Source organism: Ambystoma mexicanum, chromosome 4q (genome assembly GCF_040938575.1).
Source record: "Ambystoma mexicanum isolate Mex_15411 chromosome 4q, UKY_AmexF1_1, whole genome shotgun sequence".
Classification (NCBI taxonomy): Eukaryota; Metazoa; Chordata; class Amphibia; order Caudata; family Ambystomatidae; genus Ambystoma; species Ambystoma mexicanum.
The window spans coordinates 779,135,818-779,162,352 of NC_090928.1; the positions used below are offsets into that span (position 1 = coordinate 779,135,818).

The 26,535-nt window shown below is 44.5% G+C and overlaps 1 protein-coding gene across 6 annotated transcripts in view; it reads right to left on the bottom strand.

The window, feature by feature from the left end:
• KIF16B (kinesin family member 16B) overlaps nucleotides 1–26,535 on the bottom strand; it is a 3,050,718-nt gene that overhangs the window by 762,830 nt on the left and 2,261,353 nt on the right. For 5 of the 6 annotated variants that reach the window (XM_069608346.1, XM_069608345.1, XM_069608343.1 and 2 more), the window contains one exon: nucleotides 7,497–7,547. In XM_069608346.1, the coding sequence (XP_069464447.1) occupies nucleotides 7,497–7,547 (51 nt within the window). Of the gene's footprint in view, nucleotides 1–5,626; nucleotides 5,687–7,496; nucleotides 7,548–26,535 lie in introns of those variants that run through there. The other variant, XM_069608347.1, reaches the window with a different exon arrangement.

A 26,535-nucleotide genomic window follows, 5' to 3' on the forward strand; every position in this document is an offset into this window, starting at 1 on the left:
GAGTCAAACCTGGCTTTCTGATTCCTTGCGTGAGCACTGCCGGTAACAATATCCAACTTAACATTCACTTGCATAGAAGCAGAAGCGATCTGAACAAAGGGGACTATGGAAAGTAGCACTCGTATGTGATCAGAAATATCTTTTTTACTCGCATGAAAGCAAACGCTGCTGAAAGCCATTATTAAACCCATAAACTCTATGGAGAAGTGGTTGCGTGTCTCTGATTAAGCAGAACAAACTTAGCGGAAAACCATTGTTGAACATTTAAACCTTGTAGAACGTCTGAAGAGGTGGTTGCGTGTGCCTAATTTCATTTTCCAAGTGAAGAGTGACTTTTACCTCCTTATTGACACTAACAACCATTGTTCATAAAAGAAGTAGATTGCTTAAACATTGTATCTGCAGTTGGAGAGAGCTCAAGCATTGCCCAAGCCAAGGATATTCTCTTATTGAGATTGAAAGCAGCCTTTCCTAAAGCCAGAAAACGGTCTAACAATTACTGTGAGCCCAATAGAAGTTCAACCTTGCCTAAGATACAAGTGTGCAAGCATTACCTGAAGCCAAGAGAGTGGCACCAAGGCTTCTGGGTAATTATTTGGCTAACAGTTGGCAGACAGGTGAAGACAAATTTGGGGAAGGGAAACCTTGCTGCTTATACAGATTACTTGAAGTTGACATAATCTATATTGCCAAACAATGTACGAGAAACAGAGAAGTGGGACATAAAGAAAGACTTAGGTTGCTGGTGTGGCAGACAGAGACAAGAGAGGCAAAGAGGTTACTAAAAGGGTATCAAGAAACTGAATATCATTGTTGATGTTAATTGAATTGCCATATATTTTCTTTTGTTTTTTGATGTTTAGTGTGAGGGCCAGAGATTCTGTGTTGGAGTGTTTCAATTTAGTTTGGTTAGGCAGGGAAATCCTCAGCATGGTAGGGCTAGTGAGGCATTTACTATATTATGCTTTAATAAAATGGCATGTATTGAACAATCATCAAAAGGTAGTCTGCCTCGCATTGCTGACCCCTCACATTGGACTCATCCACACCATGTCCTCCACTATTACTCATATGCCGACGACACCCAAATGATCGTAAGGTTGGATTCTGTCCAACAAGGCACTGTGTCACAGCTACAGGCATGTCTGGAGGCCGTGGGGGGTGCGGGAAGGGGGGATGGTGGATGGCCGACGACTGGCTGAAGTTAAATGGGGACAAGACAGAGGTACTGGTCACAAGCTTTTCTTCCTCTTCTCCATGGACATCGGATCATTGGCAAATAGCTCTCGGCCCCCTTCCTACACCAGTTTCAGTGGTTAAGAACCATGTGGTCAATTTGTTGGCTTCGCTCCCCATGGAGGCCCAGATAGCATCAGTCTGCCAAGTTGGACATCTTAAACTTAGGACGCTTCGTAAAGTTCTTCCTTTAAGCCCAGCTAAGTTTAACGCCCCAGTTGTTGCCTCCTTGGTTATGAGAGGGGCTGAATATTGCAATACATTATATCGTGCCCAGCCAGGTTACCTGATTCATCCACTCCAACTCTTGAACTGTAGTGGTACATCCTCTGTTTGCAGCACACATTCCCCTATCTTGCGCCAGCTTCAATGGCTCTCAGTGGGTAAAAGGATCCATTTTAAATCTCTGGGCCTCATTACGAGTTTGGAGGTAGCCATGGTGCTATTAGCGTCATGGCTGCTTCCAAACTCGGGTCCGGGTTCCCTGAATGGGGACTTACTGGGTCATTCCAACCTTGGAGGACCCTGTATTTCCCCATTCAGGGAAGCCATCCCCATTCCCATTCGAGCCCCCATAGGGCTCAATGGGAATGGGAAGGGAGCTAATAACGGGCCCGTTATTAGCTCCCTGGTCCTTTAGCGAGTACCGCTAAAGGACCTCGGAATGCGGCAGTAAGGGGTTAACGGCACCGGCATCCTTACCGGCACCGTTAACCCCGTGCTGCTGCACTCGGAATGAGGCCCTCTGTGTCTGGTGCAATGGGCGTTCTATGGAATTGGAGATGAATAGCTCCAAAGTAAATTTTGACCCTATTCACGAAGGTCCCGGGTTGGTGGGCGGGCCTTCTCTGCTGGAGCTGCAGTGCTGCAGAATGCCCTCCCCATGGCCCTTCAGGCTCTCCAAGACCATCTTGCCTTTTGTCGTTCTTTAAAAACGTTCCTTCTTTAGCTCCCTATTCCTCTTTCTGAATACTTATTGTTTGTTCTGTGGGTTTAGCGCCAAGATGCCTCTGGTGTACGTGAGCACAAATACTAAAATCAATAAATCCTTCAATTACCCCAGAAGAAATACAAACTTTTCGTATGCAGGACCAACAGAGCACGTGGGTAACCCACACTGGTCAAATTTCAAACAAGAAAAGGATTACAGGAGGATGTTCATCCAGGCACTAGAGATTTCGCAAAAGAAAGCGACCCACCTAGTGTTCATAAATCTAAGTCTCTTCTTCTCTCAGTAAACAGTGAATGTTAATTAGCTGCATAAGCCACATTGAGGAAGAACCGGACCAGCCATTAACACTACCCCACTGCCCAACCTCCTCCAGAGCCAAGGTAACCTTCAGACAGTGGTCTCCCTCCATCCCCATCAGGGTTCAGACAGACCAGCGCCCGACGCCCCATTGCCTAGTCTTCAGAAGCTGGAACGACCACTTGCTTCTGGGCTTGGGAATAAGCAGGAATCCTTGGGACACATCATCAAAGATCATCATAGGGTTCCTGGTGCTGCTCCCCCAGTCCCTAAGAGCTGAAACACCTAAGCTCTGAAGCATAAGCATGATCTCGGAACATTGGTGGCAGAGACCCTTTGAGAGATACCTTACTCCACTGCCATCTGGGCAATGACTCCAGGAGCTCTCCCTTTAATGAAAAGAGACACAGTGACATCATAGCACTGAGCAGCAGTTATTCCCCCACAAGCCTACACACTAGGTGTTTCCACCTCAGAAACAAAGGAAATTTAAAAAGGACCTAGTGAAGGAATGAATTTAAAATGTATTCGGGGAAACACATCGTCATAAAAGTAAAAAAAAGGGCTTCCATATTCGAAAGAAAATGTTAATTAACCAGTATACGGCCCACACCATTTGTAGATCATGTAACATATAAATATGTAAAATGGCCGCCATAAAGGATCTTATCCCTTCCATTGTTTAAAGGCCCCCATCAGTTTTAGAAATATTTTCCTAATTGCTGTATAGTAAGGGGAAAAACAATACAAATTGCACAAAATCTTCACACAATATATCATCATATGAAAGCTTATTAGTTGAATTTCGTTTCATCATGCCACATTTACTCCCAACTGCAAACATTTTAATCAATAGTGCTCTTTGTCAAGGCTTATTAATCTAATTCAAATAAGGTTTGCTACCATCAAAAACCTTCATGGTAAATAAGAAACAACAGTACTTTTACTCATTTCAAAAGTTTCAAAATTGTGTTTCATCTTATAAAAATACTTAGAAATCAGTTTTCTGCTAGTATCAGCATTCTGAACTCTCAGTTATGTAATTCCATACGCCCCAACTCCCTTAAAAACATAGTGACAGTCCTAACCCACCTAATTTACAGACAATGGCGGATGTCAGTAAATCATTTAATAGATAATGAGCTACATCATTACAAGAGAACCTCCAAATTCAAAACCATAACAGATTAAATTTTAGTGAGGACGACGCCGCAGCGGACACCATCGACAGAGCTTGCCAATGCCGAGCAATCTCGTTCTCTGCTTGGACCAGTCCTGAGCCCATAGGCATGCGGGAGTGGTCACCTGACGGTACCCTGACATTGACACAAGATGCAGTGGGACCCATCGACTCAGTAGCGGAAGCCAGCAGTGCCCCTGCCTGCGCCACAGGTGCCGGAGCTGGAGTCCCTGGTGACTAGGCGAAGATATCAAGCATCTTCAGGTGAAAACATTCCCATTCTTCCTTTGTGAAGGATTGAGTGGGAAAGGGTACCTGCGCCAACTTCTCCAGAGAACCATTAGAGTGGTGGCTCTTCTACTTCGAGGAGGAAGAAGAGTGCCAATGAGAGGACTCACTCAGAGCGCAAGCTTTCATGGTTCTCCTTCTCCATCTTCCTCTCCACAAGCGGAGCCGCCTGATCTTTGGAACGACAATCCATGCCTTTTGCAACCTCTACAGAGGAACCTTGGCCCTCTGGATGAAGGTGAATAATTTCACTTCCCGCTCCCTAAGGGCATTTGGGTACATGGACTGACACGACCCGCAGTCCTGGCTCTTCGGCCAGACAGTACAAGCAAATACAATGCAGATCGGAGACAGACATCTGCCAACCACAGTCTGTGCAGGCTTGAACCCAGGCGCCTTAGACAAGCACGTTCCCGATAAGCAAACAGAGTGTGAGAAAAAAAAGAACCACGGCCATGGGTCCAACGCGAGCACCGCAGTGCCCACTGGTGGCAGAAAGGTTCTGAAGAACAGCTGCGCTGGAATATGGATATCATAGATGAGGAATCTGTGGCAGGTAGGAATCCATTACCAAGTTTTGCCAATATGGTCAAATGTAAATCTTCGACTGACTGCTCTGAAAACTAATTCATATTGCAAAATGACAATAAGTACCACCATATCTGAGCATGAACCTTCAAAAATGGAGGTAAGAGCTTCGCAGCTAGCATCTTCCTCATTACTAAAGTAATCATCAAATACACCTAATCCCATTTTAAAATTACAATCATCCACAACTGAAATAGAAAGACTCTTAGAGCAAAGTTCTTCAAGAATAATAGGAGTTAAAATAATAGTATCTTTCAACTTCAAAATAGAAGGCTAAAGCCATAACCATGAAAGGCATTCTAGAAATGCAACAATAAAATATGCCGATTCGAGGCAAGGGTAATTATCACTGAAAGACGAATCTCAGAAGATAATTGTTCAATTCAACCTCTAGTAACTAATGAGATAGCAACGTGTGTAGATAAAACTTTCACTATTTATCCGCCTATTATTTTGTTTGACAGAGACAAAAAAGCCTTTAAATCCATCAATATCAGGAGTGTCTAAACCAAATCTAAACACCAAGATCACTGGAAAAGAAGAATGTCAAATGATTAAACAAATTTAACAAAATCCTCATCAGGTAGTTTACCTGCAAGGCCCGCCACAATCCATGAAAGCATTCTAAGGACATTGTTGGAAATGTAGGGTACAACTGGTTCAGCAGTCAATCCATCATCAGAACCTTTGCAGGGCTTAGAAACATCAGACGTAGTCAACACAGTCCTTTTTTAATTGGGAATATTTTGCACCATCAAGGGAAATCAGGAGATTATATCATGGGTAAAGCTAGACAACTTTCCACTATTTAACTATCCCATTTTAATAAAAGATCGTTAGTCTATCCCCTCGAATAAAGATAGTACAAAAAACAATTTTTCACCTGCATACCAGGACTAGAGATGTGCCTAGTGCTATAAAAGTTGGCAGATGGAGATGGTGGATAAAAAAAAAAACAAGGCGAACACTTTTGATAGTATGATTATTGTCCACAATGGGGAGGTTCCTTAAAAAAAATATGCACCATCTAATAGCCGGAAGGGTATTGTCACACAGGCATCCTTATATTGCTTTTGTTTGAGACTAACTCATTTGAACTTCTACCCATTAAAATATCTTGGCTCTGTAGGCTGTTTCTCTTTAACCTATAATTAATACAAAATAATGATTTATTGATCAACAATGTTGTTACTATAGCTACCAAAGTCAAAGGGGGTAGATTCCTCAACACAGCGATTAGAGGGGCAACTTAAGGGGGAAGAGAGTCTTGCACCAGGTTATTCCTGGACATATAATTATGCATTTTGGGAGCAACCTACCTTTGGCAAAAACTAAGTAACCTAGTGAAGGACATATATGGGGATTTCCTTTGTTTCAATAGTAGGTGCCAAGGATTTAGAGAGTGAGTGAACGTGGAGATAATGTAGCATTTAAATTATTTTAAGAAAGACATTGTGTGGCCTATTGCTAACTAAAAAGACAGTAGACAATCTACAAACCTTCAGAAGAAAAGAAAAGTGGATTAGAAAGGACAAAAACTGCTTGTGTACTACACTGCCACTAAGAAGGTGTATGTTATTTGGAGATTACTATTGCTTGACCTTACTGAACATCAATTCTTTCTACCCTGATCCTTTACAGTCCAAACAAAAAACAGATTACTTTTTAAATGAGTATTAACATTAAATTGATGATAATTTATTTTTGTTTGGAATACAAATATTTTGCAATGTCTGCAAATTAATCAACAGCAGCTTATCGTTAAATTTACCCACAACGCAGAATGTGTCCGACTTCAGAAACCCTGTACTTTTTATATTAATGTATATTTATATTGTTTTATTTTCCAAAACAAACTACACACAAACTTGAAACTTTTCACACTGTTATACAAAAAGTCACTATAAAAAAACAATTCAGTCATAAATACAGTAAATATCTAAGATCATTACCAACAATACATACAATTGAGATAAAAACACCTAATACAGACAATAAAATCATCAATACTCCAATTCATAAGTATATCAAACGTCTTCCCCGAATATTTGATTTGCAAACCGCCCTGCGGCTACAAAGTCTGTCCGTTGGCACAGATAAAAGGGCAAACCACATCCCCATTTTGATAATAAAACCACCAAAAACCAATGCACGCTCATTAACCAAAACCTCCATTCCATATATAGATGATATGATATGTTTCTAGAGTTGTGTCACAGAAACAACACATTTTTAGTTACACATTTCTATTTTTCTTAGCACGGTGCATGCGTAAATATAGTTGTAAGACATTAAACGATTTTATCTCAAATTTAAAATTGCCAAATGTCTTATAACCAGATAGGGTTTGTCTACGATGTATCCAATCTTATTGAAAGATTTTCCTTTCCACTTTCAGTGGAGAAAGCAACAATTCGTCTACTGAAGAATCCATCAAACCCAAGAATATTATAATGTATATATATCTGACTCCAGCATCCAGGCATATCTGTAGACAACAGCCTATTGGGTGCAATAGAATTTGATTATTCCATTCCCTGGTAATTTACAAAAAATGTATAACTGTAATACCAACTACACAGACATAAACAATTGAATACTTCATGAAAATGTATGAATGACCTCACTATAGTGTTCACATAAATTCTGTTACTTGATGGATGGTGATAAAATGTTAACTAGAACTTGCAAAGACTCAGGAAAGGGATACTGCTTAAAATCAAGAACATTGAAAAGGTCCTCCACCATAGCAAGATTAATTTCAGACAGAGCAAAAGTAATCATTGGAAATCAAAGAGGATTTATTTCAGTATTACAAATATATTACCAACTTTTTATTTCAAGTATTTCTCATGCTGTGTATTTACCATGTAAATCAAGCAGAACACACAATCATGATTTTATTGATCATGCCAAATTTTAGAAAATTACACAATTTTGTTGAAAAAAACATACCTCATACTTGAGCTTGCGCTGAATTGAACCATTCTGAAAAGATTCATTTTCCTAGAAAAATAATAATTCATGCATGACTCCAAACATGTATTTTTACTTTCACTTAATATAAATAAACTACTCTATTTTAAAAAGTATTAAATGGAAGAATCTTTAAAACAATTTCCATCATAACACAGACTACACACAAACAATTTGTTGGGTAAGTACATTTGTCTTCTCATGTATACACCCATGGCCACTGTATGATCTTAGCAGGATATTTCATTGTCCAGCTGCAGAGCCGCCTTGATCAAATATCCAGCATCTCACATTTCGACTGAAGGTCAACTATCAGGGATAGGTAATTACAGTAAGAGTCTATGGGTTTCCACTTCCTGCCTGTACCCTTACATCTGTAGCACAAAAAAGACAGTAGCTTTTTATTAAAAAGTGATTCCTAAATCTCAGTCCCCATTACTAGCTTCTTAGCCCTGTGTTCAAGTACCTCAAGCACCAAGAATTATGGTCCAACCATCCCTAGAATGCTATGGTGGGACACCTGCAATCAAGGTGAAGAGGCCCTTACCCTGTCCTCACTCACTACTTTCCTATGTCTAGATGATCAAGTGCACACCTATTGGAGGTCGGTTTTCTTCTTTAATCTTACCGCCTCCAATCTGTGTGTCTTATAAATGCAATTGGTTAGACCTATTGGTCGGATTACAATTAATATATATCTAATAGTGAGCTCATTTCCTATTAGACAAACTTAAAATGATGATCACTATATCGAGCCCTTTTTTCAAGGTATGGGTTATCAACCTCCAAACTACTTATGTTAGTCAACCGGTTTCAGCGGTTCTAATAACTGGCCTCTTTCTTCAGGAGAAGAATTGCTACTACTGCATTCTGCATTAAAAATATGATTTCTTCTATGTTCTCCACATCTTGGGTGCTTGAGGAGTGTCGTCGAGTTTCCAACCGGCAAGCTGGATTGTATCGCGGTTCCTATAGGGTTACAAAAATGGACAAAGGGGAAATATCAGTTTTGGAGTGGGTTCAGAATACCATGGAACCTATGACATTGCGCTAGGTATTAATTATTGTTTAAGCCTCAATATGGGACTACAACACCAGAGTATGGGACTAATCCCAGTGGGGGGTTAGCCACTCCATACTATAAGAGTACTTACAAGCACATAAATCGGTGTAGAAATAGAGAGGACAACACTCACTGTACTCAATTTATGTGTGAATAGTAGATTATCCCAGCATGAGAACTGATGACAAACAGTTTCCCTTGTAGAAAACCCACACACCAAAGCGTGAAGATGCCTGGACTACACAGAGCTGCCAGCATCTAACGGAGAGACTCCACAGCTCACACAAAGGGGCTTGCTTGCATCAGGTAACAGACCCCATCTAAACTGCTATGAGCTATGATGTCATAGGCTAGTCAGACTCTAATCTAGATAAATGACGATTTAGGGTTTCTTTTGTAGGTACCCACGCAGAAAGACGTCAAGAAGACTGGTGAAAACCGGCAAAATAACCGTTGATACCACAGAGAACAGTGACAAAACCACAGGTATGGAGGTCTCTTCCCCTGTTGGTCCCTATACACCACACAACTGACATAGGATCACTCCAAAACTGATATTTCCCCTTTGTCCATTTTTGTAACCCTATAGGGACCGGGACACAATCCAGCTTGCCCGTTGGAAACCCGACGACACTCCTCAAGCACCCAAGATGTGGAGAACATAGAAGAAATCATATTTTTAATGCAGAATGCAGTAGTAGCAATTCTTGTCTTGAAGAAAGCAGCCAGTTATTAGAACCGCGGAAACCGGTTGACTGACATAAGTAGTTTAGAGGTTGATGACCCAAACTTCGATACCCACCATACCTTGCTGAAAGGACTCGATATAGTGATCATCATTTTAAGTTTGCCTAATAGGAAATGAGCTCACTATTAGATATATATTCATTTTAATCCGACCAATAGGTCTAACCAATTGCATTTATAAGACACACAGATTGGAGGCGGTAAGATTAAAGAAGAAAACTGACCAATAGGTGTGCACTTGATCATCTAGACATAGGAAAGTAATGAGTGAGGATAGGGTAAGGACCTCTACACCTTGATTGCAGGAGTCACACCATCTCATTCTAGGGATGGTTGGACCATCATTCTTGGTGCATGAGGTACTTAAACACAGGGCTAAGTAACTAGTAATAGGGACTGAGATTTAGGAATAGCTTTTTAATAAAAAGCTACTGTCTTTTTTGTGCTACACAACTATCAGGGATGACAGAAAATTTAAAATGACTTGGAAGTGAACAGATGATGTCTCTTTGTAGCATCAGAAACCACGCATCGTAGAAGTCACCTTAAGTGCTTCGTAGTTGAAGCTGAGGAGAATCGCTGGATTTCCAATTGGTTCATCTAGAGATGGCTGATGAGACTCCCACAGTAGTGGAACACATTCTTTCTGGGACCTGGCAAGTAACACTTATTACTGAGGAAGTCTGTACCTTCATGATTTGTGGAAGTTTGTAAAAAAATGTATTTGAGAATGTAATGGTGCAGAAGAAGGAGACTGGTTGTTGGCATGCATTTTTATCATACAGGAAACAAAGAGAAAACAACCTCTCCCCAACTCTTAGAAGGGTTTCCCTACCTCAACTAAAATATTAAGGATTCAGTCAGGAGGTCTGTATAAATTAAAAGGTCCACCGTCCTGTGTCCAAAACCCTACTTCTGTCCCTTACATTTATAACTAAATTAAAATAGGTAGTGGATCCTCTTGGTCCAGAAGAATTACTGTAGTATCTTCTCCTGGTGCGTGAGATGGAACCCCTGCAGTCGTCTCACTGAGGCTATGATGTATGCTTTGGACGTCACCAACCGTCACTTTGTGTTTTCCTCAGCGACCATGCGACTGGGGTCTTGTAGTCCTTTATACTTATAATAAATCATGCCATCACACATTACTTACATTTCCTCATTACTTCATGAGTGGTGACAAGGAGGAACGAGGCAGAGGAGGAAGACCCCAGTTAGGAGATAGAGTGCAGGTGCTGGGGGAGCCTTCGCCTGCCATCTACGAGGGTGAGGTGCTAAGAGGAGGTGGTGACAAAGCTCCAGCTCACACCCTGAGGTGTTTTCACGGCTGTGTCCAGCGCACAGTGATATTCATGCTTGGTGACTGGTTACAAGTGTGAGGGCCCACTCTAAGGCTACCGTTCTGCTAGGTGCAGGCAGCAGATCAGTTTTGGCAGCCTTTTGGGACTTATTCCTCACTAGAACTGGTGAATAAACCGTTGACTGGCGAAGCAACCTCTGGACTGCGTATGACAGAAAAGGACGGGCGGGCACCATCGTACGGTGACACACTGGTGTGAGGCATGCCACCCACAGAAACAGCCTCATGGCATCCAACAGGGAGCTTGGAAACATCTTGGTTGCCACGCCAACGTGGTCATGAGCTCAGGAGAGTAAGAATGGCAGAAAGCGTTCCAGCAGGTAAAGCAGCCAGCGCATGGTGCAGAGCTCTAGGGTGCATGCTGAGGACCTGCACTGGAAACCCGCAACCCAGTATTACGTTCACAATAGTGAGGTTCAGGTGAGCAGGGGCCAGGGTGAGCTGCTCCAGGTTACGCCCCTTCTGAGAGGTTGTGACGAAGAGGCATACGGTGCATTCAGCACTGCTCTCTTGTGAGAGGGGTGTCATTTTTACTAGTTCTCATTGTGCTGTGAATGAGACGGGAAAGGCTGCTGGGAGGCCCTCTCTAGGTTAGAGACTACGCGCGTTCCAGGGCTCGACTTTTCTCAAGGTTCTCCTTTGCATTTCAGCACAGCAGTAGGTGCTTTTTGACTGCTGTGGCAGTATAAAGAATTTATACAGGGTTTTAGTGCATGTTTCAGGGCCCTGGCCATCTTAAGAAAAATACACTTTCCTGTTAGGAATAGCATCATACTCACTGCAAGCTGCATTGGCTACTTGTGTATCTGCACACCTGAACTGTCCAGCTCCATCTGGAAGTGACAGTGGGAGATACTCCAGTCTGAAGATTGCTGGGAAACGTGGACATTCCTCTGGGGAAGTGTTATCAAAATGCAGAATCTGGAGCCACCACCCACGTTTTTGGCCACACCAGGGCAACCACTGATCCCTTGGAAAGATTGGAGAGACATATTTAAGTTTTACTTTGTGGCATCGGGGGGGGGAGGTGGGGAGGGGTGAAAGATATTCTGACGAGTGAACATTTTCTACGTTAATGTGTTTAGGAGCAGAAGCAGTGAGAATAATTGAAAAACCTCATGATGTGGAGGATGATGGAGCAGCAGAAGGGGGTAGGGGTGATGGTGAGGGTTTATATAGGATGGCCATGAAAAAATGACAGGTGCAGTTTGTAAAACAGATCAATATTGTGTTGGAAAGGTACAAGTTATTCTCAAGGAAACATGGTGTGGGGGAAGTAGTGGACTCATTTGTAGCAGACCTAAGGGTATTATTGGCATCATGTGAATTCACGGGGAATGAGGAAGAATATATTAGAGACCTGCTAATGATGCACACGTCAAACCCTAAAATCCAGGAACAATTGTGGCAGGCAAAGAATCCACCGCTACTTGAGGCATTAGAAATAGCCAAGTGTATGGAATGAACAAGTATGTGTCTTACGAAGCTTGATTCTAAAGGGAGCAAGGAGATGGTACATGCCATAGTGGAAAATGAGGGAGAAAATAAAAGTGGGGGTGAGGAAACAACATTATGTGCCGTGAAAAAGAATAATAAACTGGCAGGGGTAACGATAGTGGAAGTTGGACCTCTTCAGCTAGTTGGAACACACGCGCACATGACAGTCGCAGGGAACAATGTGCCAGGTGTGGGTTTGAAAAACATTCCATGAATGCTAAAGAATGCCCTGCAATGAGAATTAAATGAAGCGGTGCAGCAAGATGGGACATTTTGCAAGGTGGTGCAAATTCAATAACAAGAACCAGGAGGGAGACATAAATGTTCAGTTTGTGGGGAGGGGAAAGGTGAGTGGGCCAACAAAATTGTTCATATAGTTGGTGATATAGAGGAGGACGAGAAAGATGAAGAGGAATATGTTCCCCCGGAAGTGGAGATCATAGTGGCTTTAGCTAACTGGGGGTCCCCATATAATATTATTTATGAGATTAAGTGCAAAGAAATATGGGGAGAGAAAGGACATGTCTTACACAATACTGACAAAAGGCCAAGAGCATATGGAGGTGGGAAGATAGACATTGTGGGTTTTGTGTGGGGTGATATTGCCTACGGTGACAGATTCATAAGGGTAAAGATTTATGTGGCTGTTAAAGGGGATTGTTTATTGGGTTGGCGTCACCAAGGCAGATTAGAACTCGAATTACATCCAGGTAAAGATTTACAAGTGAGATTGGTGGAGGTGAACAGAGAAATTTGCTAAAGAGTCGGGGTACAGATGCAAGAGTGTGTTTGGGCAAGGCATTGGAAAACTGAAGGGACACTGCCATAAGATGCAATTGTCTGCGCAAGCAAGACCATGTGTGCACTAAGTACGGAATCTAACTTTGAGAGAGAGAAGGTGAGAGAGGAATTAAGGGTTCTATTTGATCAAGGTATAATTGAACCCATAGAGAGCAGTGAGCGCTTTAAAACATTGTGTATAGGCAGTATATAAATAAGCTATCATATCATATCAGTGTAGTCACACAATGCAACTGATGGGCGGATTAGGTTATGTGTCGACCTAAGGGATCTTAATAGGTCGATTTAGGTAGATAGACACCCGCTGATCAAGACCAATGAGATGCTCATGACCATGGAAGAGGCTGAATGGTATTGTGCCGATAGCCTCATCTACATATTACCAGGTAGACCTAGACCCATCATCACGCGCCTTAACAGCTTTCATTGCCCTGATGGGTGCATATCAGTTCAAAAAATGCCATTTTGTTTAGCCTCGGCATCTGCCATTTTTCAAAATATTATGGAAGATTTGTTGGGGTATGTACCTGGTGTGAAGGGTTGCTGCCAAAAATTAGAGTGAACATGATGCCAGGGTGTACAAAGTGTTACGGAGATTGGAAAGGGCAGGGTCGACTGTCAAGATAGCCAAACGCCAGTTCAAAGTGCTCCAGGTATACTATTTGGGACACAAGCTCACAAAAGAGGGAGTGGTACCACAACCGGAAATGGTGGATGTTATTGTGAAAGTGAAGTCGCCATCCGACAAAGATTAGTTAAAATCATTCTTGGGTTTAACAGAATTTTATTCCAAGTTCGTGGTGAATCTTGCTGTAAAAAGTCAACCTTTCTGTGTTTTTTTGAAGGAAAAGAAACAATTCTGTTGGGGTCAGATAGAGGAGGGGGTATTTAGGAGACTTAAGGAAGAAATAGAGAATGCCTATACCTTATACAGGTTTGAACCCGTAGCTGAAAGAATTGTATTGGTGAGTGCATGTGTCTCCGGTCTCGGTGCAATGTTGAGTCAGGAATGGCAAAGAAGTACCTGTGGCTTTTGCATACAGAACATTATCAGATACAGAATCTAGATATTCCACAATTGAACGTGAAAGCCTTGCATGTTATTGGTCCTCTTTATATTACAAGACATATATTTGGGGCATACCTTACAAGGTCAGAAGCAATCATAAGCCCTTGACTCATTTGTTCACTAGAAAGGGTTTGGGGTTGTCGACTCCAAGGATTGCCAGGTGGTGAGCGGCATTACAGAGTTAAAATTTCACTGTTGAATATGTTCCTTGCAAATGCAACCCTGTAGCTGACTGCATTTCCAGGGCTCCTTTAGAGGGCGTGGAGCCAGCAGAAGATATATCTGATGAGTGGATAGCTTAGATTAAGAGTACCGTTGGCCGTGTTTTTCCGAAAAAGGTATTGTTAGACGCAGTAAGTGAGCATCACGGAATTAGGTCAGCTATGGTGTATATGGAGCAAGGTTGGAAGTCTGTTGAATCCACGAAATTGTTTCAAATAGGAACTGAGTAGTTCTGAATGGGGTCTAGCCAGGGGTGAGAGGATGGTACCTCCATTTTCATTACAAAGCAAATTGACTAGGCGTGCCCACAAAGGTCATTTTGGGACAAGTTTAACTAAGAGGTCTAGATTTTGATGTCCAGGCACAGACGCCATGGTAGACACGGAAGTGAGGCAGTGCATCCCTGTTCAGTAAGCAACAAATCCCTTAAAACTCAGAAGGTGGAAACAGGCAGTGTGGATATTCCTGAGAGAGCATGGGAGAAGATTGCAATTGATTTTATGGGCCATATGTCTATGCTTGGGCGTGAGAACGGGTTTTCCCTTGTGGTGGTAGACTATGCCGCAGGGTGGAGTTTGTAGATGGTATATCAACATGTGTATTGATTGATTATTTGGAAACACTGTTTGCAAGGGAAGGGTACCCCAAGATAATTATATCTGACAACAGGGTTCTGTTAGTGTCTAACTAAATGAAGCAGTATTTAGAAAATGGCATTGAGAGTCATCATACAGCCTTGCACAACCCGAGAGCAAATGGGTCGGTTGAACGCACCAACCGTATAAACACAGAATCTATACAGTTGTCTTGGGCAAATGGGATGTACTGGAGAAAAGGGTATGCGTGAAATGCTGATGGCACATCGGGAGACACCACATGTGCTGAAAGAAATGTCACAGCTCAAATGATGAGGGGAAGGGTCTATGCACTCTGATCCATATCCAGATTGGTTGCCGGATCAATGTGTGGGGGTGAAGCGCAAGTGCTCGAGAAGGGAGCAAAGTGTAAATGTGAGTGATGCTGTAAGGATCAAAAATCGTTTGAGTGTCTAAAGGATGGCCACAATACTATGAACCAATTTTAGTCATAAAAGTGGGTGAGAAACATGTGGTAACCAGCGATGGTAAATGCTGGAGCATAAACAGAGTGGTTGTAGTGAGACATCCTGAAGTGACGAACGAGTTAAGGAAAGCGCAGTTACAATAATCTAGAGGATGATTGGTATAAGGAAGGGTCACCTACAGATGATTTTGAGTGCAGAGTGGAGGCAGATGGTAACCTGAGCACCGGAGAACAAGGAACCACATTGAATGGGTCTCCGGATGTCGGGTTTCAATTTTCTGAAATGGAAAACGATAGAAGTAGTGGGAATGGGCAGGCAGAAGGGAACGGTTCTACAAGCCACATTAGGGAAAGACCAGCTAAATTGTATGACTTTAAACTAAACAAATGAGCAGTATGCATACATTTAGGTATTCAAATTAGTAACAATTGTCTACCTTTTCTTTCTCATTGTATTCTATTTTATGCTACCCTTAGGGGGCAACGTATGTAGTATCTTCTGACGGTGCATGAGATGGAACCCCTGCTATTGTCTCACCTCCAGCACCGAGGCTAAGACGTATGCTTTGGCCGTCAACAACAGTCACTTTGTGTTTGTGTCCTGTACTCCTTTATACTTAGAAGTAGGGATGTAACGGTATTACGGTATACCGTTAAAGATACCGTGAACCACTTAATTGAACAATAATAACCGTCACATTGTTTATACCGGTATACCGTTCATACCGTTAAGTGTGCTTTTCAATCTGATTTGTTCAAGTTCTGCGCAGTCTTGGTCTTGCACTGTTGGATGTGCCGTCTGCCAAGTAGTTTCAGTTTGAGCAGTTTTTAATGCCATTCCATAAACCACACGTGCCTGACACAAAATCAACATGTTAGCAATAGGAAGAATAAATACAGTGCCAAGAAGGAAAGGGGTTTACTTTTTTTTTATTTACATTTTTTTTTAAAGCGCTCACACAGCCCCAGGGCATCGAGGCACTGTTAAAGAAATTGGTTTTGTTTATTTTGTTGCGTAATTGTTTTTGTCTTAGTTGCGTATTTATAACATGCTTAAACACCAAGAGGTTTCTAAGCGCGGACCCAGGGATCGAACCTGTGTTGCTTCGTGTCGTCTTGCTTCCAAGGCACGCACGTTGCCGCTGAGCTATCCTCCTGGGACTTTGGGTTTGCGGCTTTGGGGTTTATATATTTATAATGGATAATGTTTTCTAAACATATGACAATGGCGGATTTCCCTGGGTCGATCATTGAATTTACATATAATAAGTCACACTGCGAAATTTAATCATCTCTGTGGGTATTCCCTGCTGCCATACCAAAGGGTAACATGTCCGTGATTACTGAACACCTTTTGGCCCAGAAGTAAACTAAAGGCTGTAACGTAAAGAGAGAGTGCGTGTGTGTGTCTATGCGCACAAGCGTATACTACCATCAGACTCCATTGATCTGTGGCATGCAGATTATCAATTTGGCAACATGTTCATCTTCACAAGTAGCCAGTGGGGGAGCTAAAAGCCTAAATGACCACTTAAGAAAAGCTATTCAGTTTGCTTTGCCAGTCGTAGCAGGGCCCCACCTCCCCCTCCTCTCCACACGTGCGTTTGTGTTTGGTGCAAGCAAGGGGTGGCATTTCAGTGGAAAGTATGTTGAAAAGCCCAATTCTGGCCCTGGGTGCATGGTTTGTTTGTGATGATAAATCTGACGATTTATGACCTTTTAGAAAATATTTGTTAAGATTAGTTAACTCCACCTGCTATACCGCGATAACCATGATATACCGTCATTTGGCAAGAAGGATATTGTACCGTCATAAAACTAATACCGTGACACCCCTACTTAGAAGTCATACCATTACACATTACTTAAGTTTCATCATTACTTCATGACTCCCTTCTTCTGGACAAAAACCCCGATTCACAGAGCATTTTCCAATGGGGTTTTTCCATCATAAAAAGCTTCTGTGAATTAGGCCCAAAGGATCATAGTTCCAACTGCAGGTGGGACTTTTACCTGAGGGAATGACTCCATTGCCCAGAATCTCTTTCCAAGATACAAAACAAAATTCCAGGTTGAAATGTCAACAAGCAGTAAGGTCCTCAGTTCAATTCAAAGAGTAAAGTTCCAGTTCAAACATCAACATTCCACATTGCACATAGTTGATTCTTCACTGTTGGGTTACTGGAGACTGTCTCCCTTCTCCAGTTAGCTTGTAGACTCAATTAACAGAAGAATGACTCCATTATCCAGACGTCCGAGTTCCAGTGTTTCTTCTTCACATACAGCCAGGGGTAAGGACTCCCTTCCCGTGGACTCTCTCTTCATTTGGCCTCACGTTTTCATAATGCCAGGGGAAAGACACAAACTCCCTTCTCCTGGCCTTCCTTGGCTTTGTTTTCACATTCGATGGGCTTTTAGTTTCACAGTCGACAATGCTAAGGGGGAATGGCTCCCTTCCCTTGGCCTCTCTCAGGCTTCTTACTACAGTTCACAACAGTAGGGGGAATGTCTCCCTTCCCCTGGACATTCTCAATCATGTATTGCCACAAAGATCATTTACAAAAGTTCCTCTAGGCTTTGGCAAACCTAGTTCACTCTGTCTTTTTCCTGTCACCGGCTTCTTCATACTGTGTCGAACCGCTTCCTTCTCTGCAGTTCCTCCTGAGAGGGATTCTCGCTTTGGTAAGCCCATCCTTCGTTTTTATTCCGAATGGAGCGTAACAACCGGTTTGTTGTTTTGAGGACTCCTCCTTGCTGCGCATATCCTCCTCATCCCAGTACCTTTCCTGTGAAGTCTTCCTTAAGTCATTCCTATTCTTCCTAGTACCTTCCAATAAAGTCCGCCTTAAGTCATCCCTACTCTTCCTCGTCCAAGTTACTATTGGGGTTTCAAGGCAAATGGAAGTGTGGGCTACAGAGGGTTGAGTGACGGGATAGGAGGATTTGTAGGAGGATGTGTGGGTGGAGGTGATGAGGGTTTGGTGTACCACATTTCCCTTGGATGGCCATCCTTGTCCCCAGAGGAGGGAGTCTCTCACCACTGTGGGATGTCTTAACCCACTAATCCAAGCCCTGCAACATCACTGTACATCGCTGGCAGCAGAAACATCATAATGGCTGCCGGAAAGCATGCTGCTCTCCAGAAATCACCAGAAAGTGTGCAGTGAAAACCTGAAAAATAGGCCACCATCTACTTTTGCCTATGTCAGTGGTAACACAGGAGACCACTGCCAAAACCCATCATTTGGCTGTCCACAGAGCAAAATCATTGCAAACGAAACAGAGCTGGTTTCAAGAATCTGTTTTTATTTGGTGTCAAATTTGTAGAAATCATGGCTTACAAACCACCCAAAAAGATCCAACCTCCTTGTTGGATGGTCAACATCATTCTCCCGCAGGAATCTACATAAATATAAGGTCTCCAGAAGTCTATCTATATCTGAACAAGGTCCACTTCTGAGGATTGCTTGCTGGACAAAACCTGTCAAAATGGGTGTAATACCGTTACTCACCTCTACCAGAAGCCAGCGTTTTAAAACCATTTTGTGTCAAGTTGTACATTGAGCCCAAACTATGCCAAAGAAAGACTTGCTATCAGAAGCCTAAGAGGTGGATACAATTTAAAACTATATTCTGAATAGGCTTGAAGTAAGAAATTGTTTGATGTAGGTGTTAAAAATGAGAATTATATTATAAGAAAAGACAATTTTTAGACATTGGGTTAAGAGGTAAAGTTTCCCACACTGTGTTCAAACGAATTCCACACCTTCTCCCTGGACAAAGGAGACTTCCCCTGCCCTTGGCTAAGAGATTGACAGGCGGGTGTCAAAAGGAACTGGGAGTAGCACCTTGGCCTGTTGCTCTCAGTGCAGACAAAGGAATCCTTGGGCTGAATAGAAAATGCTAACTCGGGTGTCACTGACAACAAACTGCCCGCAGGAAGGAGAGACATTTGACCTCTGAGTCAGCCCAGACCTTGGAGGCGAAGACAAACCATTGTGTGGATTCAGAAAGCACAGCAAATGTATGTTTTAGAAAAATGCTTATAACAAATTGCACTGAACTGACAAAAATAGGAAACTGAGATTGTTAAAATGAAAAATGTGCTCACAGTTGAAGACTAAGCTGGACTCCGTGTGATGTTCTGAGACCAAACCCCGGAATTATTCATATTGTAGCTACTGGGTTTATGCCAGGAACCTGACAAATTACAGAAATGTGCCCAGATGGGGTGTGAATGTATGTCTAAAAATTGGTGCAGAAATAATATTGAGAAACCCACCAAAAGCGCAAAAAGTGGTCATTTCTGAACCAAAGCTCTTAGGAAGATGAGAGTTGAACAGAAATGTACCTTAATTAATCTGTCATGTGATGTATGTGGTATTAACAAATTGTGTATATTGTAAATATGTGTTTTATGAAAAATAAGATATACTGTACAGAGACCAGGTGAGTGTTTTCCCCTAAGCCATAAATATGACACAGGATGACACGCTGATCCTTTTTCCAATCAGGGGACAGGGAATCCTCTGACCTATCAGATCTTTAGAGGGTTGGGCATAGAGAAACATCCTCCCCACCCACTTTGGAAATACATAAATAGGGACTGCTGAGGACAGATAGGACACACACTTTTTCTACTATTCAACTGATTTCTTGGCAAAGCACCCTGCAAGAAGATCCAGACCAGATCCAGACAATATCCAGAGACTCTAGAACCAAACTCTAGAACCTTGAAGCAAAGAGGCCTAAACCACAAGCTGAACCTTTTTCAGAGGCCTCAGAATGTTTTGCAACCTGATTCTAACCCCTAAACTTCCATGGGGCCTAACCAAAATGCAACAGCCTGGCTGAGCTGTTCTGCTTCTAGCTAAGAACCCTGTGCTAGAACCCAGATCTAGACCCAGAGAGCAGAGCTGTATCCAGAAGCCGTCAGATCCAGTCCAAGAGGCCGCGCAGACCGCAGTGCAGTGCTGAGAGCAGAACTGAGACCTGTCCGGTGGCGAGAGAGAATCCCAGCCAAACCCTTGACCAGATCTTTGACGGGGCCAACTCCATTCCAAAGCCATAGGAGGAGTGTCTAGAACTGTCCATAGTCATCTCTTAGTTTAAAGTAACCTATTCCAACCATTTCAACCCATCCAGAACTGCATTATAGAATCTCTTTTGTCTATCCTAAATTCTCCCCTCCTCCACATAATTCTTGATAAATTGTAGCGATAATCATCTATGCGCTGATATTTTTTCAAGTATCTTGACGCACGATAATCAGAGCGGAAGGTGCCCTGTTTCTGGTGGCTGTCCCGTTGGGTATCTTGTAGTTTCATAGCCCTTAGTATAAGTCCATATTGATTCCTAATCTGTAAAGCACAATCTGTCATTTTGAATCTTGACTTTATTTCTGAAAAATCTACCTTCACAAAAACCTCTACCTTTTCAACCGCACATCCTAGAACTGAAACTTAACTGTCATTTTGAAGCTAAGATCCTAAGCTTTCCAATGAACCTAAAACGACATTCCAATTCCTTATAGTTTTTCCGCAATCGTGTTTCCCGCACGCGGAAATGTTGCCGCGAATTGCAATTTAGCTCAATTTCACCACATATCAAAATAGCTGTTTCTTGTTTTCAACTGTTGAATTTCGCTTTCAATCTGATAATCATTCATGAATCATTGCTAGAGTTGACCTGAAACAATCCAAAGTAACTCTCACTTGTCCTGAATCTCCTTTAGTGAATTAAAATCATTTAAGCATATTTTCCCATTCATTGCAATCATATTCAAAAGCATTTTGACCTGTTTAAAATCAAATCTGTTCTCTCTAAGCTTGATGGGGGAACTGGAATTGAACTGCATTATTGATTGTATTCTTGAAACCTGTGTGCCCTCATTTCCATCTCTTCATATTGCATAGTGGGGGGAGTGAGTAATAACAGGGGGAAACGTGATAATATTATCTTTTGATTGAAATCATATCAAGTTTATTTCTGTGTTGCATTCTTTCCCATCATTGCATTTCCTTGAATCAGACAAAGTATTCTCTGCTACCTTATCCTTCCTATTCCTACTCCTAAGTGATTAAAGAGATTGTTGATATTGTAATATTACCCATTGCTGATTACTGTGCATATTCATAAGTGTGCTGTTCAGATATTATTCTATTCATAAAAGTGTGATATATATATTGTTCAATTCTTAAAATAAACCTTTTAATTTGCAAAACAAACCTACTTCTTGGCTCGGTGAGGTCCGGGAGATTCAAAGAGAGGGGCGTTATATAAGGGTTCATCATCCAGATTTAAAGAACTTTGACTAGGCATTGACTTAGTTGGAGTGCTGGATTGAAGTCACTTACAAATTGGGGGCTCGTAGCAGGACTTCTGGATTAGATCTAGCACTTGTGCAGTTTAATACATGTGCTAACTAATAGGATACATAAATCCTGTTGGGCTACCACGCTGTGTTACGCTGTAAAAGCACCACTCAAAAAGGAACGCTCTCAGGAAACGGTCTGTTTTGCAAAATAAAATAAACTTCTGTAAGTCAGGAAGGAAATCAATTTCCAGAATGGTGACATTGGTAGACATCAAGATAGCTAGAGAGCACCTTTTACATAAGCTATTTGTGAGAGGTGAATGGACTGAGCAGGACCAGAATGTGTGGTTGCAGGCAATCACACAACAGATCACTGCAACTGGGTTAGATGTCTGGAGAGGTCAAGGTCCCTTACATGTGGCCCTGCGTGAACTATATATGGCCCCTAAGGGCAAGGATGAGCACAATAAGATTGCCAGGGTAGCGGCATACCTATATTTGTCTAGGGGAGCCATACAGGACAAATGTGCTGAAGGCCAAGATCTGGCAAGTAGGCAACTGATGGCATTAGAGAAGGCCCAATCTGATCTGGAATCTTCTGAGCAGAGGCTGCAGAGGAGCCAGGAGTCAGAAAACGAAAGTAGGCAGCATTTAGTTAAAATCAAACAGGATATGGATATCCTACAACAGGAAAGGGCAGACCAGGATACCAGAATTCTGGCCTTGCAGATGGAGTATCAAGAAGGTTTGGACTCCCTACTGCAGAGCCAGAAAAAGCTGGAGCAACAACTGGATTTCAATAGGGTATGCGCAGAGCAGGTAGTCACCCTGCAAAGCCACCTGGATAGGGAGAAGGCAGAGAGCAACAAATTATTTCTGAAAGACATGAACACCCAGGCAGAATTTGAGGAAGAGCACCAGAAACCTGGTGCCCTTCAAAGGCAGAGGGATGACCTGGCGGCGCAGAGGCAGGCTCTTGCTCAGGAAAGGGATACCTTAGGCCAGGAAGTCTGTAACTTAAAAGGGAAGCCCCTCCAGGGACTGGGTAACCTCCAAAACGAGCATCAAAACGTGTTAGAGCACACCAGGAGGGTGGACAATGCTCTGGCAAGAAAGGAGCAGGCCAGCAGGGACGGGGCTCAGCAGGTAACCCTCCTGCAGCAAAGACTGGCCCAGTACTCCAAGACAAACCAGGAGGCACAGAGAGAAAATGAGGCTCTCTGTCAGCACAATGATAAGCTCCAGCGACAGGTAGCCATGCAAGAGAGATTAATAGAGTCTAGTAAGGCCTTGATTCAGGAACTGAAATCTCAGGCTCTTGCATGGCAACAGGGAGCAGGGGCTGATAGAGATGAGGTTAGCTGGGAAAGGGAAACACCTGAGTATAACCTCAGGAGCCCTAGTACCAGAGGCCTTCATCTCTCCCTGTCCCTGGACTCTGCCAACCCCATGTCCCCTGGCGCACATGAGCCCAGGGCCACGGGGATGGCAGATTACTGTCCAGTCAGAAGTATGGGGCTCATAGGCCAGTACCTCCCAGGAATGGATGGACGGGCATCCGGGTATGGGCGCTCAAATACAGTGCAATTTAGTGGGGAACCCCAGGAGAGTAGGCCCACTAAGGGCATCCTGAAAACCTCTGCCCAGTTAGGTCAGTGGGGGTGGGGGGGTACCCATCAAATCCTGAGAGCAAGGAGGAATCAGAAGACTTCTCTGAGCGTCCCAGGACACAGGAGACTAGGTCCCCACATTCTGCCAGCCATTCCCAGGCTCGCAGAATCCGGGAGAACCTAGAGGATCAGACGGGCACCTCTGGGAGCAGTGCCTCTGAGTCAGAGGATGAATGGACCAGGATTACCCGAACCAAGAAGGCCAATAAGGCAAAAGGAACAAGTTACTTACCTGTAACTGTTGTTCTCCAGCATGGGTCTGGCATGGATTCACATGCTCATGAATATTCCCCGTCGTCAGGCTGGGAATCCTCGGTAAAGAAAAAACCAGTATCAGTTTCGTTTCTGATCTGTCTTTCGTAGTAATAACCAATCACTGGTCTCTGCGTCATACTGACCACAGCCAATGACTGCCCTCTACCTAAGCCCCGCCTCTGGCAGCCATCTTCAGATTTGGAAGCACGTGAAGTGGCAGTATGACCAGGTGAAGAGCCGCAGAGGGGTAGGCGGGAGGGTTCGCATGTGAATCCATGCCAGACCCATGCTGGAGAACAACAGTTACAGGTAAGTAACTTGTTCCTTCTCCAGCATGGGGTCTGGCATGGATTCACATGCTCATGAATAAAGAATACATAGCAGTACACACATGCACAACCACGGGAGGTGGCAAAGGCTCAACATTAAGCATCACATCAACTCAACATCAAGCATCTTACCTCCTCACCAGGCTCACCTCAGGCGAACAGGTTGCGCAGCACTGCTTGGCCGACCCTGGACTCCTCCCTGGAATCCCGGTCGACGCAGTAGAATTTCGTGAAGGTGTGCGTCGACCTCCACGTAGCAGCCCTGCATATGTCCAGCAGGGGCACACCAGATAGGAACGCCGTGGTAGCTGCGATCGCTCTGGTGGAATGGGCTCTCGGACGGCCAGGCAGCGGTCGGTTTGCCAACCGGTGACAGCACATGATACAGCCGGAGAGCCATCTGGAGATGGAAGCCTTCGAGAGAGCCTTCCCCTGATTGACAGGTCCAAAGTTCACAAAGAGTTGTGACGTCTTCCGAAAACCCTTCGTGCGGTCCACGTAGAACTTCAGCGCTCTAGCTACATCCAGCGAGTGCAAAGTCCTCTCAGCCGGCGACGAAGGCGACGGGAAGAACACAGGTAACACCAAGGGTTCGTTGAGATGGAAGTCCGACGGTACCTTGGGCATGAAGGAGGGGTGCGTCCTGAGCACTACCCTCGTGTCGTGGAAAGTCAAGTACGGGGCCTTGCAGGAAAGGGCCTGGATCTCTCCCACTCGTCGTGCGGAGGTGATGGCCACAAGAAAAGCTGTTTTCCACGATAGAAACTTCAACGGGGCCGAGTGCAGAGGCTCGAACGGAGGTCCCATGAGCTTGGTCAGCACCACGTTGAGCTCCCACGCCGGGGCCGGAGCCTTCACCGGCGGGAACGATCTGAACAGTCCCTTCATGAACTCTTTCACCAGACGATGAGACCACAAGGACGTCCGCCCCGTGGTTCTGGTGTATCGGGAGATCGCAGCAAGATGAATCTTGATGGACGCGTGTGCCAGACCAGCTTTGGCCAGCGTCAGCAGGTACGGCAGTACTTGGGGAGCCGTAATCCGTAGAGGGTTAATCTTCTGTGCGCGGCACCAGACAGAGAACCTCTTCCATTTGTGTCCGTAGCATTTAAGAGTCGAGGACGCCCTGGCCTTTGCAAGAACCTCTCTGCAATCGGCCGGTATGTCGTATCCTCCAAACTCTAGCGCTGCAGGAGCCAGGCCTGCAAGTTCAGCGACTTCGGGTCGTGGTGGAGGATGGCGCCTCCTTCCCTGGAGAGTAGATCCGCGTCCGCCGGCAGCTTGATCGGCGGGGACGCTGACAAGTCCAGCAAGTCCGGGAACCATATCTGCCTCGGCCACGCAGGTGCGACGAGGATCATCCTGCACCGTGACCTCTTGAGCTGGTTGATGAGCCGGATTAGCAGAGGCAAAGGAGGGAACGCGTAGAGGAACAGGCCCTCCCAGGGGAACGAGAAAGCATCGCCCATGCTCCTCGTCTGGGGAAACCTGCTGGCGAACCTCCGGCACTTGGTGTTCGTCGCCGTCGCGAACAGGTCGATCTGGGGTGTGCCCCACCGTCGGAAGAGGCGATCCACCAGATCCTGCCGTAGTTCCCACTCGTGGCACGAGCGCAGCTCCCTGCTGAGTGAGTCGGCGATGGTGTTTTTTATCCCTGCCAGATGAAACGGCACCAGAAAAATCCCTTGGGCGACGGCCCAATGCCACAGGTCCTGCGCCTCCTTGGACAGCGCTGGGGACCTGGTTCCGCCCTGTTTCCTGATGTAAAACATGGTGGTGGTGTTGTCGGTGAAGATCCTCACCACCTTGCCCCTGAGGGACGGAAGGAAGGACCTGAGGGCCCAAAACACTGCACGGAGCTCCAGGATGTTGATATGCAGGGACTTCTCCGTCGGGAGCCAGAGTCCCCTTGCGTGCAGATTTTCGGTGTGCGCTCCCCACCCTTCCAGGGAGGCATCCGTGGTCACAGTCTCCTGGTGGGCTGGGGCCTGGAAGTCCATGCCCGCCGTCAGATGCGCGCGGGTGCCCCACCACCGTATAGCTCGTCGGAAGCTCTCGTCGAGCTTGATCCTTTCCTCGAAGCTGCCCGTCGTCTGGATCCAGCGCGCATCCAGGAATTCTTGCAACGGGCGCATCCGGAGCCTGCACATGGGAATGAGGTAGATGCAGGAAGACATCATCCCGAGGAGGGACTTGATGGACCTCACTTTGGCCGCGTCGGCCACCAACATCCGTTGCACCTTGCCCAAGATGGTCCTGGTCCTCTCCTCCGACGGGGAGGCCAGAAGGGACACTGTGTCGAGCCTCGCTCCCAGAAACAGTGCGACTTGCGCGGGCACCAGGTGGGATTTGGCGTAGTTCACGGAGAATCCCAGGTCCGTGAGGAGTTGGACAGTCCTTGCCGTGTGGACCACGGCGAGCTCCCTCGTCTTGGCGCGGATGAGCCAGTCGTCCAGGTAGGGGTAGACGTGAATCCCCTCGCGGCGCAGCTGCGCCGCCACCGGTGCGAGGCACTTGGTGAATACCCTGGGTGCCGACCGTAGTCCGAAGGGAAGGGCTTTGAACTGGTAATGACGCCCTTGGACCACGAACCTGAGGAATTTCCGGTGCCCCTTTAGGATGGGAAT